The sequence below is a fragment of the Myotis yumanensis genome, unplaced genomic scaffold (genome assembly GCF_028538775.1).
Source record: "Myotis yumanensis isolate MYYU_CA2020_CCGP unplaced genomic scaffold, mMyoYum1.0.hap1 SCAF_8, whole genome shotgun sequence".
Lineage (NCBI taxonomy): Eukaryota > Metazoa > Chordata > Mammalia > Chiroptera > Vespertilionidae > Myotis > Myotis yumanensis.
Window position 1 is genome coordinate 26,215,073 of NW_027223759.1, and position 19,058 is coordinate 26,234,130.

A 19,058-nucleotide genomic window follows, 5' to 3' on the forward strand; every position below is an offset into this window, starting at 1 on the left:
ACGGTAAAAAAAGGAACTTTGTCTTTCAAGTTATCATGCCTCCCTGGAAACACTGGGGAATCATTGAATCATTGTAAAATTGTTTACCCTTTGCAAATCCACTAGAGAGGGAACCTAGAAAATCCAAGTGGGGACTTTACATGGAAGTTCAACCACTAATATCGTCAAGTAATTTTTAAAAAAAGATCCATAAACACCAGGGGAAGGAGACTGGGGAAAAATTAAAGATTATGTATGTGCACTAGAAACTAATGTCAGCAAAAAGGGGAAGAACAATTAGCAATGTATTCACTAAAGTATTTTGAGCTCTGTAGGGTACCACCACAATCTGGTAAATCACTTAAACACCTCTGTGTACCAGTCACTGTCACAGAGGATTCCAAGTCAGAATCTGTATTTGGAAGTTAGGATCTTTTACCTACCAGCTGCATAATTTGGACAAGTCATTTAAATTGGACTTAGGTTGAGTCCAATGAGTCAAGGGTCAAATTTTCTGCTTATGGTAGTGCTGTTATAAGGATCAAGGAGATGGAGTATGTGAACCATCAAATACATGCCAGACAAATATGGACTTGCCTTTATCTGAAAATAATTGAAAGCAACTCACATGTTTTATCCCAGAGCATACACCAAAACCAAGTCAAATTAACCAGCCAATTGAACTACACTAAATTCTTTATGTACTAAGAATTGTGCTCCATGCGTAAATAGTTTTCATCTAAATTTCATTTAAACAAACAAACAAACAAATTTTATTAACTAATGATTCTGTGGAGGCAAGAGGATAACAAAAGGAAAAGCACCGAAATTAAAAAAATCCTACAGAATAATAGTCTAATATGCTAAGTATCCGATTATTTGACCAGTTGCTATGACATGGAATGACTACCAGGGGGGCAGATACTTCGACTGGTAGGTTAGCTTGCTACTGGGGTCCAGCAATCGGGACTGGGTGAGATGGGCCAGGTGAGACGGGATGAACACACTCTGGAGCCCTGCCATGATCCCTCCCCAGCCTCTAAAATATTTATTCTAATTAATTTCCTTTCAATGTGCATGAATTCGTGCACTGGGCCTCTAGTAAAAGATAAAAGGTCAGTGGCTCCTCCATGGATCTCCTGAATCAGGTTGGGGCTGCTCTGTCCCCCACAGGTAGAAAGAAGAAAGTGATTTTGAAATTCTACTTTTTTTTCCCTTGAGAAACAGCCTAGAAAATATTTTTAAATATTTACACCTCTAGATTCAAAAAAAAGATTAAATTTAGCATTGGTTTAATATTAAATTTATTAGTTGTGAAAATGTAAGTATCTAGATAACAGTCAAGTTGTAGATACTTAGAATTTGTTTCTGTAGCTCTTACCTACACACATGGAGGTCACGCTTGTTAGGACAGGTTAACAGGATCACTAAGGACTAATCAGGGAAATGGTTTGATGTGCTAAGGAATGCAAATCCCTTGTGTTTGGGGCCCATATGTTTGTGTTCTAAATTTTAAGTGTAATTAGGGAGCAAGGTCATTTTAATTTGTTAATCTGAATTAGTTGCTCTCCTTTTCAGAAAATCTGATCTTTCAAGAAACATTTATTATGAAAAGATATTTTTTCCTATTTTTGAGAAGTTTTATGTTTTTCTTCAACATGCTATGTATCCTGTGATGTCAATTTGGACTTCCTTAATCACCCTTGCCATTTTCGGATATCTGAAACTTTATTCTAATTTGAGTATCATAACAGAATTAATCCTGTATCTGAAATGCTTTCTTCATCTTACAAAATTTTGCATCCTGGCTAATGACTCAGAAAAACAAACCAATAAAAATAATTACCATAGGACCAATACAGTAGGCTCTACCATGTTAATTCTTTAAATATCCTCTTGACATCTGGGCACACAGACAAGCAAATAGCTAAGAATAGGGATCTGGGGGGGGGGAGGGGTCTTTAGAGAGAGACCCTAAAAAGAATTCCAATCTTGAGATCTCCAAAACATATTCGAAACAACACAGCTGGTAACTAATTTCTCCATTATCAAGATAACTAATTAATTTTCTTAGCGGAAATAAAAGATCTAAATGACACATGGATTTTTTAGACTTTAATTTAATCCAGGCCCCTTTGGCCTTAATGCAGTTGAAACAGAACCAACTTCCACACTATTTGTGCTTAAAACAAATGAGAAAATTGGAGAGAGACCATGCAGCTGGATTCACGGCCACAGCTGTCAGCCTGCGGTCCTGTGACACATTCAGTTCAGCCTTTCATCAAAGGGAGTTCCACTAGACAACTTCTCAAATGTTGGCGCTTCAGAAAACAAGACTAGCTTTTCTTACCAAAAAGGAAATGATTAAGTAAAGAATAAGCCATCTTATGTTGACCCTGTAACCTTCTCTCTTTTTTGACCAACTGAGTTTCGTGAGAATGGAAAAACACTAGCTAAATCAAAGTTAGGAATTCCACAGCTGGGACAGCTCAGATTAAGCCGAATTTGGACATGGTTCCCTTAGTAACGAGAAAAAGGACATAGATCTCAGAAGAAATCAACCAGTAGTGGAGAGATCAACCAGTAGTTGATTTCTTAGTCCATTTCAGTAAAATAAACCCAGTTAAACTTGGTAAATTAAAAATCTCTTTGCAAATATATAAAAAAATATTAATCATCATACTCAACATAAACATGGTAGATAGAAAAATCAGAATAGTCTATTTTGTTAACCCTCAATTTCATTAGGAAAACCAAGATGACCAACAAGCTTATAGAAGCTATAATAAAAGACATACTTTCAAGTTGAATTCAGACCTTTGGAATCTTTTTTTTTTTTTAAGGAAATCTGACCATGTATATCTTTTAAGAGCACATCAATATTCGTGTGTTACATTATTGTAGATTATAATAAAAAGCAAGTAAAAATGGCTACTTTTTCGTCTAATACCAGTACTTATAAAGAACTAGAAAATCAAGAATATCCAAATCAAATTGTATGTCTCATTTAGTTTTCTAGAAACACTTGAAAGATAATAGATATCATTAAAAATACATCACAACCCAATTACAAGTCTGCCTGACACCAGGGAAATTAATGCCTTGGAGCAAACTGCTGGGAATTTTAGATTAATTTGTATTAAGGCTGTGATGAAAGCTGTCACCGGCACAAACTCTGATACTATTTTAGTATCAACAGTCACACAAATAAACTTTCACTAACAGGTCAAGTGTGAGGGGAGTGTTATGTATATATATATACATACATATCACATACATGAATGTAAACAGGTATGTCAGGAACATGTACCTATGTTTTCAATAAATCTTCCCCTAGTGAGAGTCAGCTCATTCTTTTATTTCCTTTCTTACTTTTGGCTGCTTGAAACTGAATATGTATAGTGGACTTTTGTTGTCTTTTGGCCTATTTCACATCTGTCCTGTATATATGTATGTATGTATGTATGTATGTACGTACGTACAGTGGGGCCTTGACTTACGAGTGTCCCGACTAACGAGTTTTTTGAGATATAAGCCGTCTCTCCGCCAATTTTTTGCTTTGAGTTGCGAGATAAAATTTGGGTTACGAGCCAGCTTCAGATACCCCACCGCTAGTTGGCGCAGCGAATGTCACAGTGAACGCCACAACATCAGCCCAGCATCACGTGTCTCACTCCTTCACTTTATGATTTGACATACGAGTAATTTGAGTTACGAGCTCCGCCATGGAACAAATTAAACTCGTAAGTCAAGGCCCCACTGTATGTATGTATTTATGTATGCATGTATATATTTACTACTAGCATTTACTTTCCTTCTGGTGACTTTATTCTCTCCCTATCCCCATAAGGAGAAGTCTTGCAACATCTGACAATGAAAAGGGTCCTGCTTTTCTGTGGACAAGGGCATGCGACCCCAGTGAGGCCCATTCAACACTTCCCTCTAGAACTCTGGATCTTGAGTGGAGAGATACCAAAACACCACATGATTTTCCATTAGTCCCTAACACCAAGACTACCCGTTTCCACTGCCCTAAGATGTTCTGCGTCCATCCCTATTCTTTCCCAGCCTGTCTCTCCAATCTTCCCTCTATTCTCTTATCTGGACTGTGCTTATTTACCTGAGTGGATTTCTTCTGCTTGCAACTAAAGAAATCTAAGAAAATATAATACAAGGAACAGCACCTATAATATGCGACTATTATCTCAACTTGTCTTTATTTGGATTTGAATGGTCTTAAAGGAGAACCTCTCATAGACGATGACTCCTTCAAGTTCAGGAATTTAGGTTCAGTAAACTCATGTATTGCTAATGAATTACAATGTCATGTCATTTTATAAAACATACATCAGGCATCACACATCCTGGGTACGAGGGACTTAAGTACCTGCTTGGTTTCCTAAGGTGGTAAACTCAGTGCAGCCCTATCTCTAATGTACCACTAAGCCTAACTTATCCCTCTCCTATGATACCAGAATAATTGGGGGGCAAAGAAAAGGTTATTTCCATATTTACTTTCAGTGCTGACATTCTGCATACTACAATTTTCTCTCCCAGGAGGGGCCAGGTTGTATTTGAAGTACTGGAAGCCCCCTAGAGTATATGATCAACCAGGCATCTCTAAGCCATTGCTGGCCCCAAATCCTTTTCCTTTATTGTGCCATTTTCATTGTAAGAATCACATTCGCTATTTTTGTTACATTAAAATACACTCATCTTTTAAGTATGTTTGCTTGTAGAAGTAACATAATTACACAAAATAATTTATACTAATAGTAATAATGAAAACTGTCATTTTTCTGATTTACCTCATATATGCTAATAATTATTATTATTTTTCTACAACTACTATCATGATCAAATGGCAAGGACCATGATAAGTATTTAAGACTTTCTCATATCATATCAAGCCCAGAAAAGATCATCATTGCTTAATTTTACAGATGAAGAGACTTGGATACTGAGGACTTGCTGAGCAAGTTGATGAAAGAACTGATATTTCAACCCAGCTCAGCAGGAAGCCTGTGGTCCACTCCACTCCATCAGCAAAGTTCATGTCCTTTCAGGAATAGACAACATCAAAGCTTCTTTTTTTTTATTTTCCTGAGTGAAGATGCTGAAACAGAGCGGTAGTTTTGAGGACTATTCCTGTTTCCTTTGTGAGTTCTGCAGGGAAGGACATGAAAAATCTAGGGGCTGGTAATGAGGTCCCTGGTCACTTCAGGGAAGGCAGTGCTAAGGACAGAGAACAAAAAGTATGTATAAGAGGGTAAGGGGGACCAAGAAAATGAATCAGATAGTAAATGTCAGATAACGTCTGTGGCAAAAACCACAATGGAAATTGCCACTAATTGAGGGATTCTGCAAATTCAGAAAGTTTTGTACCACTGCCACAATCTGGGGGGGAAAAAAGAGTTGTTGGGATCATGATGTTACTACTTCCTGTATACTATGGCATTCCCTGTTCTGACAAATGGTTGACCTCCTGCTCAGAGAGTTTAAAGGGCACCTTCATGGAGTTAATTCTGCTTGCTATGGCAATTACCCCCCACCTTCTTCTCTCCTGGCTCATCTCTTCTTCCTCTCCTAGCAGTCACTCTTGAGGAAAGTGAATTCGTTCTTGGTTAAGTTGCAGGTACCTCTCCTGAGTTCATTTGGAAAGCATCCTTTCTCTGCAGCTACCTGGCACCTGAGCTGGCTCCTCCCTCTTGCCTTACCCTGAGCCCTCTGATGGGGCCTCAACTCTTAGGCCAGATCAAGTTTCAGTTTACATTTCTCCGTTTCCAAGATTCAGATTGAATTTGACCCCTCCCATTACTCCTGCTTCTTTGCATTTTCCAACCTGTTCATTTGTAGCTTTCATCCCTAATTTCCACTGTTTCAAGCCTCATTCAGTCTCATTTCATTGTTTCCTGCAGCAGCCATCCTGCAACCCTTTCCTGTCAGCTCACTGGCTCATTATAAAATAGCCTAAATAAGTAATTGAGAATGTTCGTATAAACAAACAGTAAAGAAAGGAAGCCCAGATGACCAGGGAGAGAGGCTTGTTCCCATTAACAAGGAAGAATAAAGGATAAAAAATAGACTTGAGCCGGATCCGCATAGCTCAGCATCCACCCATGAACCAGGAGGTCATGTGTTCGATTCCTGGTCAGGGCACATGCTCAGGTTGAGGGCTTGACCCCCAGTGGGGGGGTGTGCAGGAGGCAGCCAATCAATGATTTTCTCTTATCATTGATGTTTCTATTTCTCTCTCCCTCTCCCTTCCTCTCTGAAATCAATAAAAATATATTTAAAAAATAGACTTGAAAGATACATATTATAAAATGATGTATATGAGATATATGGTAAAGACATTCAGATCAGACCCCCTATCTATAGTTTTCAATTTTCTATTAAAGTGCTAATAGGCTATTACTAAAGAGGGAAGCAAGAATTTTCATGCATATTCCAAAATTTTCAAGTTTTTCAAGGCCTGCAGATTTAAGACCTATGAGCCAGAAAAAAAAAACCCACTTAAAAATATCAAACTCAGTTGTTTAAATAAATTTTTCATCTTTCTGATTGTACAGATGATTGATAAAATAATTCAACTTAATCAGGTAGTTAATCTTTCCAAATTAAGACTTGCAACATAGGAAGGAAACTATCATTCTTATTGACTTCCTGTGTACCAGAGGTTATTCTAAATGATTTGAATTAAAAAAAAATGACAGTTAAAAAGAAAACCTCCAACTATAGAACACTACATATATGTCAAAATTTAAGAGAAGTTGTCCTACTAGATCTAACACATTTCATTTTCCTTGAACTTTTCTTATAATGCAGCTGCACTCTGTGATAAGTGAATTAAAGTTCCAAAGGCATTTCTTAGACAGTACACTTGAAAATTGGATTCATAAGTGAAACTTCCAAAGCAATTCAAATTTACAATACAGTTTAACAAACAGCTTCAAAAGCATTTGTAGAAAACAGAATAGACAAAATTGTCAATCTAAGTCAAGAGAGTATCAAGTTTGAATTGTATACCCTTTAGGAAGTCACAAACATCTAGTTAAACATTCTAGATTACTAAAAAAGTAAACCATTTCTAAATTATCTTTTTGTAAGAAATCATTTGTAGAGTTCAAAATTCACATGATCATTATAAAAATAGATAATCTATAATAGTCATCTCCAGGAATCATTATTTCTTGTTTCACTACAATGAAGGAGTATAACCAAAAATTCAAAAGAATTTATTATTTTACTCTCTAAACAAACTAAGCCTCATCTTCCTTTGTTGGTCATTTGGTCACTTGAATTGCTTTTTCATTATCACCTATCAAGTTGTCTCTGAAGCCAGTCTAAGGATGTTGGTGTAGCCTTTGGAAAGTTTAAATGGTTGTGTTGTGGAAATTCCAAAAGGGCTTTGAGTGGGTTTAGTTCAGCTGGGCTTAGGTGGGGGCAGAAAAAAAACATGGTATTTATAAGGCAAATCCCATCAACACAGAGCAGTCTAGGACCCTGAATACTCAGCTTGATGCAGTTCAGAATATGTCTACTCAGTAGCCCTGTCACTGAAAAAGGTTCCAGGAGAAGGTGTCACTTCCCATTGGCTTCATTTGTTGCAGTCATTGGAAAGGCAATCTCACTATAATTATATCTCTCTTCCCTTGTCTTGAAAACATAAATATTCTACTTGGCTCTATTAATACTACCTAACACTTATAACTTTTATAGTGTTCAAATCATGTTCAGAATGCACAAGATCAACTTGAATTCCAGTAAGTAATCTTAAAATAGGGCAGGTATGTTATGAACACTTTATGGGAGAGGAAACTGAGGCTCAGAGTGACATTAAGTAATCTGCACAAGGTCATCTAAATGATAGGCAAGAAAGTGAGATAGAATAACCCCCTAGGGCTCCAATGACACGTTTCACTTTCTTGGATTAACTTTTTTTATTTTGAAGTGAAACCACATCTCAGGATAATACTTCGGATGTATTGAGCAAACCCTTACTCTACAGAAGAGACAACCTGTGAAAGGAGATAGGCCTATCTTACGAAGACTCCAAGCAGGCAACAGCAGTAGGAAAGTCCCCAGTGCCTTCCACAGAAGAAAGCTAATCACTGTATGAATGATCTTAATTAAATGTGAATGCATTGCTACTGAATGCTGTGGAAAAACACAGCCCTTACTGGCTGCTTTTCCCATAGTGCTTAGTAGCAATACCTTCAAATTCAATTAAGATAATTCATAGAGTGATTAGCTTCATTATACGGGGAGACACCAGGGACTGTCCTGTTGCCAAACTGTATATATGGTCTGTATGAGATAGGCCTGTTCCTCTCTTGTGTGTTGTTCTTTAGTGAACACAAGAATAAGTAAATCTCACGGTGACATAACCCAGGGAACTTCTAAATTCCACTGAAAGGCAGTGAGGAAATTATGGTGTTTTTTTCCAGACTGGTCTAAAGGTTAAATGATCTCAAACCAAATAAGTTTTTCAAATACTTATCCTTTTTAACAGGCTAGTGGTAAACAACTGATGAAGCTCTTGAAAGACATTTAGTACTGAGATAATGACCGAGGAACCAACCAAACAACAACACAGCACCAATCCTATGAGCCACAAGTCTGGTAAATTCTACCCACGTTATATTGCCATAATATAGATGGTGAGTATAAAGAGAACCACTGTTAATTAAGATGTAGAATTCTGGTTCCTGATTTCAGCCTGTCAAGGGCTGGCTATTCATTAGTTTGATTATTCATTTAAATGACTAGTCACAAAGAATCATTATATTATCATTTACACAATTTTTTTAAAAAGCTGCTCTGTTTCTAGATGCTTATATGAACAAAAAGTATATTTACCCCTAGTGGTCCTCAACTGAGGACATCACTCCCCCCGCCCCAGGGGACATCTGGAAATATTAGAGACCTTTTTGTCACAACTGGGGAGAGTTTGCCACTAAGCATCTAGTGGGTGGAGGCCAGGGATGTTACTAAATATCATACAATGCAGATAGCCTGGCACAACAAAGAAATCTCAGACCCCAAATAACAGCAATGCTCAGGTGAAGAAAGCAAGCAAAATGTGAACACCCCATAGAATGAACATTTCTGTAGAAAGAAATCCCAATCATGTTGTTGCAGCCATTTATCATATACAGTGAGCCCTTCACATTACACGTGGTTCACTGTAGGCCTCCAATACTTAGCTGCGGACTGTTCTAACAGATAGGCATCTTGAATTCTGTAATAAATACACATTTCCGGAGCCCTCATTTTGTTTACAGACAATAAAAAGGCAGAAACATTTTAACAGTAAGCAAACCACATCTTTTTAACTTTTAAAACTTACCAATTTCTACACTCTTCCCTGACTCATGTAATCAGATACCTATTTGCATTTTCTTTCATCTTTTACATTGTTCTAAGAATTCTAAAACAAATAATGAGTGGTATGTGATAAAAAACAGCAGTAGTATTTTTTAAAAACACAACTATGTACAAGTGATCAACTGGGTTCTTCATTGAGGCACTGGTAGGCTTTTTTAAAAGACAATTTTCTAGTAATATTTTAACTATTTAAATCCTCTATCAATATGTTTTAAAATATTAATGGGAGTAATTCCAATATTCCAAATAGTCTAATAATATCTTAGCTACTTAAATTGTCTATCAATATGTTTTAAAATAATGATGATGATAAGAGGATATTTATGAGCCAAACTGAAAATTTGGTTGTATCTAGGGCTTTGCCCACAGCTTTTACTAAAATACCACCCCAGAGTTAATCTTAATTTTTTTAAAGTACTGAAATAAAGCCAAAAAGCAAACACCAACATTTGGATACCTACGGAACCAAGTCTGTGGATTTCTTCTTGATTTACTCTTCTCACTGTCCGTCTCTTCTTCCAAAATTCACTGGGTTCCCGTTTGAAAACTTTTGCTCGGAAGCTCATTGTATTGCTGTCATTTGATTCGCAAAATATTTTAAAATGTCAATTTTGTCAAACCTCTTCCTTCTGAAGCCTCACCAGGCCTAACGATTCTTGATTCTTTCTTCTCTGATAAAAAGGGAAACACTCATGCTACATTAACATAACTCACCCGAAAGGAAAAGAAAACCGACAAGTTACCGCTTCCTGTAAGTAACTAACTACCAGCTGTTCAGATAGGCTTCTTTGCAAGTATTCTACTTAGTCACCTGCTTTAGAGCAAGACAACAACACAAGGGGACTTTGGACATCTAAGAGAATCGCTCATAGTTAAATAAACAAGAAGATGTAAGTCCACCCATGGAACCAAATCAAGATTGAATCAAAGAGCTAATTTACTGTAAGGGTCTATGTCTGCCACTTAAATGGCCATCCAAACTTTATCAGTCTGGCTAGATCCAAAGGTAAATTATAATAATATGTCTGAGGTCTGAGACATCTGTTTAAGGCAGTTGCTCATGAAAATGTAGTTAAATTAGTGGTTTTCCTAGAGGGTTGCCCAAGACAATTAGGGAACAAGAAAATATTAGAATTCTATTTATATTGTTTATCTAAATAAAGAAAATTGACTTGGACGCCTTGATTTTCTATGCCAAATGGTCACAAAGGTTCAAATAGTTAATTCCCTAATCTTTAGAGTTTTGCTTATTTTCTCTGAGGTTCTGCTAAAGGGCAACTCTTCCCTCAAACCCACCAGAATGTTCCTTCCTGTTTTATTTTTCTTCATAGCACTTAGTAGCATGCCACACTGCTGTACATTTTACTTATTATTCAAATTATGGTCTGTCTTCTACTAGACTCTATACTCCATGAAAGTGGGAGTTTCATCTGCCTCATTCACTGTGTCCTTCAGTGATTAGAATAGTATATAATCAGGTTTAATGAAAAAATAAATGGGGAACTTACATTGATTGTGCTTAACAATGAATCTTGTCCTATATGTATATTGTGTTTTGAAATATTAGTTATGATAAGAACTATATAATTTATAAATAAACATAGAATATGGGAGTATAGTCAATATTTTCCTATGAGATGCATGAGATAAATATTTGGAGACCACAGAACTAGGAAATGATTGACTAAACTTTAAAAGATTGGTTCTAAAATCCCTGATCCTCAGAGAAGGTCTCACTTAACCAGCTAGTTCCAACAACCATGCCTTTAAATAGATGTCATCGGCTTATTTAGTAAGGTTTCCCTTTATCTCAAATGCTTTTTTACTGATGCAGGAAATTCGCTTTTCCAATAATAACTAGATTTAGCTGAAGCACATACATATATCTCAGACTTGAGCAACTCAGATGTCTCTACCTTGTCATGGGGCAAGTAAAAAGAGATGCTGATCATTACTTATCGAACTATGGAGACTGAAGAAGCCTCTTTCAAAAGCCATAAGAAAAATAGCAAGATGCTATAAAAACACCTGATGGGGTAAACTATATCATTAATCTGTAACTGGCTCAAGTAAGCAACCAGGAATTCCACTTTGACCCATGGTCATTCAATATGTGGGAATTCCACTGTATGTGTTTACCCTAAATAGATCTCACCCTCTAGATAACTTTCACATTTGTTCCATGAACAGGTATATTATAGTACACACCAAGTTTTCAGATTTACTTTTTTTTTTCATTATATGATACTAGAGGCCTGGTGCACGAATTTGTGCACCAGTGGGGTCCCTAGGCCTCACCTATGGGATGGGGCCAAAATCAACTTTCTGACATCCCTTGAGGGGTCCTGGATTGTGAAAGGGTGCAGGCCAGGCTGAGGGACCCGACTGGTGCACGATTGGGACAGGGGAGGGATGTGGGAGGTTGGCCAGCTGGGGAGGGACTGTGAGAGGGCCCCAGGGTGTGTCCGGCCCATCTCTCTCAGTCCTGATCGGCTGGACTCCAGCAGCAAGCTAACCTACCAGTCAGAGTGTTTGCTCCTTGGTGGTCAGTGCACATCATAGTGACTGGTCAACCGGTAGACTGTCTGCCCCCTGGTGGTCAGTGCACGTCATAGTGAGCGGTTGAACTGCCTTAGCATATCATTAGCATATTATGCTTTGACTGGTTGAACGGCCAACTGGTCGACCTGACATTTAGCATATTAGGCTTTTATTATAGGATTTTGAGAGCCTGCCTCTGAGTCACCTAATGTCCTGGGGTGTACAGTAGCTGTAAAAAGTATTTTACAATCCCTTTTGGACTGTGGATCCATTTGAGAATCTAATAAAAACTGTGGATTCACCAGAAAAGTGTAAGTATCAGAAAGTATACATGCAAGGTTAACGGTCACAAATGTCAAAGTCCATCTGAGGACCCTCATACCCAAGGTACTATAAATTCCTAACTCAGAGTTTTAGAAGATTCAGAAGTTTTAGAAGGAATACTATCTTATCACAAGGAATTTAAGAAGCTTGAGCAACTCTTAAATGACTTCCTCTCTTTCTAATATTTGCATCTGGTCTCTCCTCTATTCCTCTTTAGGCGCCACGCTTCTTTATCTGCAGCCCCTCCCACTCTGTGACTTCTGCAATATAAGAATGACTCATTTCTCCCCTGGCTTAGCTTTTGATTGCAGCCCTCTTAAATACTGGCAAAGGGAGGCATTGCCAGGCAACATATGGGGTTGTCAGATAGCCATAAATGCAAAGGAAAGGAAGATCCAGCAACATGAAGTGGTGTTCCCTGGATGGCACTGTTAGACAACTCTACTGAGCTTTGCTTTCCTTGATTTCAGACCAAGCTTATTTATCCAGCATTCTGTGATATCCCACACCATTGCAACAAATTCCCTTTCTGCTTAAGTTCAGAAATATGTTGGCAATAAAAAACCTAACTAGGACATTGGGCAAGAGTGGACAATAAAGAGAAATTCCTTGTGGCTCAACCACAAGCAATCCCTGGGAAGTTCATTAGAAAAGAAATCTGATACCAATGAATAGTCAGAATTTATGAAGTATTATATTCAAGGCATTGCTGGGCTTCATAAGAAGTACATAACACCCTTTCTAGCCTTAAGAAGCTTGTACCCACAGAGGAGTTCTAGAATTTGAACTAGTCTGGGAAAGCTTTACAGTAAAGGTAGAACCTAAGGATCGCTTTGGCTATTGGATGAGAGTGGAGTAGATGGGAAAAGGGTAAAAGATACTCTAGGGAAGGGGAATATAGTGCAGAAAAGGCATAAGATAGAAACATTAAAATCATAGGATCTGCAGTCATCTTGGACCAAATCCTAGGTCCACCACTTCCTGACTGTGTCTTTCAGCCAATCACTCACTGTCTCTAGGAGTAAGTTCTCTCTTCTGTAAAATAGGGATAGCATGGTAGCCACCTCAGAAAGTTGTGAGAATAAATGAGATGACTCTTTTAAAAATTTCATCCATGCATGGTACATAGTAAGCAAAACTATTAGTTGTTTCAAAAGCTAAAAGGCATGCCAAAACAGGATGTTTAAGGAAAAGTTGGAAGTCCAGCCCATCTAGAGCCAAGGGTTGAATAAGAGAGAAGAGATAGAAACTATTAGAAAAGAGAAGTCAGGGGCCAGTTCATGGAGGACTTTGAATGCTGAGATAATGAATGTTTCCACTGTATCCCGAAAGCCATGGGAGACCACTGGAGGATTTTTTAAATTACAATTAAATTAGTGCCTTTGGAAGATGCATTTGGTAGCTATATGCAGGCTGGATTTGGGAGAATGTGATCCAGAGACAGTTTGCATTAATCCAGGTGTGAGCATAGAGTGGTGGAGGGCAGAAAATTTGGCAACAAAAACAGATTTCAGGGAGATTATACATAAAGACTTGGCAACTAAATGAAAAATGATAGCTGAAATTTACCAAGCAGATACTAGGGATGGGTGCTGGTCTAAAGTTTACAGTACCTTATTTCAACCATGCAACAACCCTGTGAGGTAGGTATTATTATTGTAATCAGCACCCCAGTTTTACAGAGGAAGTTACTTGGGACCTGAGAAGGTATGCAACTGGCCCAAAGTTCCAAATCAAGTAAGCAGCACATCTGGGATCTAAACCCGGCAGTCCGGGTTCACAGCCCATGACTTTAACCAGAAGAGAGGCTCACAGATGTCAGCAGGTTTATGAGTTTGGCCATCAAGAAAATGGATAATATGACTGAGGAACACAGGAAGGTAAGAAGAAAGGACTTGTTTTCCTACTAATGCTGACTTAGAGACATATTGAGTACCAGGACAAGAAGACAGACAAATGGGCATGTCTAGCACCATTGTTATATGTGTGCCTCGAGCTCAGGAAAGAGTCAGGCCTGCAGATGTGAAGCTGAAAACCTTCAAAACAGTTTAAATTGAAAGTCCAAAAATAAACAGAATTCCTGGAGAACAGAGTAGTATGGAATTGAGAATACAGTCATTTTTCTTTCTTATACTTTTTACCTTATCATTGAATTTATTGGAGTGGCATTGGTTAATAACATTATATAAGTTTTAGATGTACAATTCTATAACACACCATCTGTATATTGTATTGTGTATTCATCACCCTAAGTCACGTCTCCTTGAATACAGTCTTGAAGTTCTTTTACATATGACAGATGGAAGGCGGTTTATGAAATTGAGAGGCCTAGAGATAAAGGGGAAATCTACCAGGGCAGTGCAGCATCCAGATGCACTGGGGAGGGGAATTTAAGGAAGGTGGTGCATGGCATCTGGGCTGAGATCCCAGTAGGACCCAAGGACGTCCAAAAAGATTCAGTGTGAGAGATAAGCAAGGTGAAAACTAAGGACCTTGCAGTCTTGGATTCAGACAGATCTATGTTGGAATCCTCTTCAGCCATCTATTAAGTGACTTCCAGCAAGTTACTTGACCTCTGTCTGCCTGTTTCTTATATCTACAATGAAGCAATTAGTATATAACTTATGGGGCTGTTGTAGAATAATGTTAGTACCTGGCATTGAGGAAATATACATATTATGTGCATGTATATAGAATAGCTAAGATTCCTATATGTGCATATAATGTAAACTATTATTTATTGAATATGACTGGTATTCACCAGGTCTACCTATATATATAACGAATGTATAGACACACCTATACCACATGCATATACAAAATACACAAACACACATATTCATATATATATGCAAAGTTTGGTCCCATGGTGTCCAGACAGAGAAAGTAAGTTATCAATTTTCAATAGATGAGAGTCTGGCTGTTTGGAAGTTAGTGAAGGTGGTAAGAAGAAATAGGAATCTGAGTGCTAAGATGTCAGAAATTTAAGAAAAGATTCTGCTAGTCTGCATTACTTTCCATTGCTGCTGTAACAGATTGGCACACATTTAGCAGCTAAAATCAACACCCACTCATGGGTCAGAAATCCAGGTACAACATGTTTCAGCTGAGTCTCTTCTTGGAACCTCAGAGGCTGAAATCCAAGTGTGTTGTTGACAGAATTCATTCCTGGCAGTTGTTGGACTGAGGTCCCCAGTTCATGGCTGTCTGTCAGCCAAGGGTCATTGTCAGTGTCCAGAGACTGCTGGCATTCTGTTCTCCTCTTTCTAAGTCAGAAGCAACAGGTGGAATCCTCTCACACTTGGAAGCTCTCTGACTTTTCTTTCTGCCTCATCTCTCTTAAACCTCTCTTCTGCTGCACCTAGTCTAACCAGAGAAAAGTCTTGGCTGTTAAGGTCTCCTGTGGTTCAATTAGTTGTACCCAGATAATACAGGATAATTTCTAAATCTTAAGGCCAGCTGATAAGTAACCTTAATTAACATCTGCAAAGCCCCTTTACAACAGTACTAAGATTAGTGTTTGATTAAACCACCAGAGAGTTTGGGAGGGGAGCATCTTTAGAAAACTGTCTCCTACACAGTCTTATTCTGGACAACAGTTTGGCTTTGGTGCTTATCTCTTAAGAATACTTTTAACATCAAGAATGTACTGAGAAGATGGTGTAGGTGAAGATAAACCTGGCCTTTGAGGGTCGTTTCACTGAGCATGGTGGTGGGATACATGTTGCAGTAGGGCTAAGAAATGAGTAAGAGTAAGAGGAAATAGAAATGTGGCTGGTAGACAGCAACCTGAAAAAATTAAAGGTGAGAAAAGAATGGTAGTTGTGGGAATGAACAACAGAACCAAACAGACAAATCTGGAAGATGAAGAATGGTAGAGACGTAACCAAATATAGAAATACAGGCAAAGGCAATAAGGCAAAGCAACAAGTTATGAGAATTAATCTCTAAAATGTTTAAATATGTTTGCACAACATTTGAATAGGCTGTAACATCAGCAAATGGCATCCACCTTGAATCTGAGAAACCAAAGGATAGAAACTTGCGTTTCGTTGATAATGCATCTAAATGTACTTGATAAAAATTACCCAAAAAGTACCATTAGAGATGCAGAGTAACTGAAAACTTTGTGGTTAAGACTTAGACAGCTAACATGACATCATACTTGAATCCACAAAACCTAATTTGAGCAACTGGTAAAGCACTTCCTGTTCATTTCCACTGCTTTTTTTATTACCTCTTCATTCAGTCTTGTCCTTATTCCAGTTTATTTTACCAGTTGAGCTTTTCAGGATATACTATGGCTACTTCTTCATTGATAGAAGATGTCTCAGTAACTCATTTTATTTTTTTCTCTTCCATTTCCAATAGATTCCCCTTTGCCAGAGGGTTTGCATGCTGCCCAGCCTTTGTCTCCCGGGGAAAACCAGGCTGGTCCACAGTGCATCTCCGGGTTCTGTTCCCACTGTACCTTGTTTAAAGGAAGTAAAGCACAGGGACTACTTCCTCTTTCACTGTGGTCTCTCCTGAACTTGGCCCCAGGCAGAAGTGCTCTTCAAGTCAGCAACACTGAGCCTCACTACTTCCTGCTACAAAAGTCAGCGCTCAACAGCTCAGTGTTGCTGATGCGAGAGCCTCAGACCTCTCTAGGGGAGTTTAAATGAACACTACAAACCCTCCTATGTCTAAGTATGGAGTTTTTCCTGTCCACTAACTGCAAATTCAAATAGCATGACTTTTAGTAAAAAATATTTCTAAATTTCATGGACAAGAAAGTGGCATGCAATCTGAATGGCACTGAGGGAGAATGCAGAAATGCCCAAAAATAGAAACAGATTTCAGTTGTGCGTATGTGTACATGTTATGTACTGTGTGTGATGTGTGTGTTTGTGATCTTGTTGTGTCTGTGTGTATGTGACAGGCCTAAGTGATCTATACTGCATTAAAATGATTTATAGTATTCCAGTCATAGCCTTTCAAACATGTATGAAGGTGTAATGATATTTGTTTATATTATTGAATTTAAATAAGTCTCTGGAAGTAAGAATTTCCACTTAATCAGGGTTTGATGAGGGGGGGCGGGGTGCGGGAGGGGGAGGAGGTTAAAAAATTAAGTTCTTACAGAATTTAGTGAACCTTTCATAGAATCATTAGCATCTGTGAAGGGGTAGACTTTCTTCTTTTCAATGTTATCATTGGCCACAGACTTCCATTGGGAAAAACTTTGTAGCCTGGAGATACTCACACATCTTGCCAATAAGTATCTTAATGCAATATTTAGTAAATGAGGAACAGTGATTTTAGTGTTTTCCCTTTTCTCAATTTCCTGATGAGTATTTAGGAATGTATCACCCATTTGAAGTTCTTGCTACCAATGGCAAAGGCATCCAACCATCTTCAAGAAGTCAGCTTTAGCCGAAACCGGTTTGGCTCAGTGGATAGAGCGTCGGCCTGCGGACTGAAAGGTCCCGGGTTCGATTCCGGTCAAGGGCATGTACGGTCAAGGGCATGTACATTGGTTGCGGGCACACCCCCAGTAGGAGATGTGCAGGAGGCAGCTGGTCGATGTTTCTCTCTCATCGATGTTTCTAACTCTCTATCCCTCTCCCTTCCTCTCTGTAAAAAATCAATAAAATATATTTAAAAAAAAAAAAAAGAAGTCAGCTTTAGCTTGGTCTGGTGCAAAGTGGGAAATCCCTAGGAGAGGCAAGCGTTCATTCTAACAAAGACCACCCTTTCATTCCATCCCCTGCCACCATGCTCAGAGCCAGGGCCTAACATGCAATTACAACAAAAATAGCACAGCTATTATATGACATTCTAAGTTTATGTTTCATACAAATAAATACAGTCTGGATTGTTAATGCCCTTAAAAAGTCACACAGCTAATTTTTCACGTAGAATATAGTGTTCTTTTCCCATTAAAAATAGTCAACCCCAAAGCAACATAATTCTTGAGCCACAAGAATTTTTCAAACGTGCAGTACCTGACTATTTAGTCGGTGGCATTGACTATTTTTCTCTTAGATTGTCAATTTTTTTAAAAAAAATGACAACAGCCAACACAGCAATAGCTGTCTGGTGTGAATGAATCAAAATTATACATAGTTGTTTTGACTGTGGCACACCAAAAAATATGTAATTTGTGTGCCGCAAAAATTTAGTAATTAGTTTTGTGTGCCATGAGATGAAGAAGTTTGAAAGTCACTGCTTTATCTTTTAAGGAAGACTGAAAGACTTTCTGGGTTGAGGCAGTTAAGTTCACAAATAATCAGATGAAGGCACACAAAATAGCCTCCAAAAAGATGGGAGTTGAGGGACTTTGAATCAATGGTATTACCTTAGATCATTGAGGGACAATTGCCCATAATCATTTTCCCCATGGGACATAGGTATCCTCTCTCCTCGTTGGCTGGGATCCCATACCAGTTTCCCACTGCTGGCAAAGTTAGCTACAGAGGAGAGTTACTTCGTTTGAAATAAAATAAGCACCCCAAATTTCCCTCCTGTATTCATTCCAATTGTTAATTATTGCTGTCAATACAAATGTCTAATAACTACCCAGAAAATGACACTATACATAAGTGTAATGATGAGGCCAAGGTCTTTCATATCTGTGAAGCTTCAAAAGAAAGTTGGTAATTTATATGACATTGGCATTACATGGGTTTTAGTCTTGTGGTGGGCTTTTTACTGCAGAAGGATGTCTCTTTACCAGGGAAGGGCAATGAAAGGTTCTGACCTAAGCAATTTTAGTGAGGGAACAAACTGTTGTGTAAATACCAAATCCTGAGCAAGATGCAAACATTATTCAGACCAAGAAC

The 19,058-nt window shown here is 38.2% G+C and overlaps 1 protein-coding gene across 12 annotated transcripts in view; it reads right to left on the reverse strand.

Annotated features, from left to right (window-relative positions):
- DOCK10 (dedicator of cytokinesis 10) overlaps positions 1 to 19,058 on the reverse strand; it is a 206,979-nt gene that overhangs the window by 123,276 nt on the left and 64,645 nt on the right. For 2 of the 12 annotated variants that reach the window (XM_070422255.1, XM_070422257.1), the window contains exon 1: positions 9,831 to 10,045. The exons of the other annotated variants lie outside the window; for them this stretch is intronic. In XM_070422255.1, coding sequence (XP_070278356.1) covers positions 9,831 to 9,935 — 105 coding nt within the window. In that variant the 5' untranslated portion in view covers positions 9,936 to 10,045. Of the gene's footprint in view, positions 1 to 9,830; positions 10,046 to 19,058 lie in introns of those variants that run through there. 12 annotated transcript variants of the gene reach the window in all.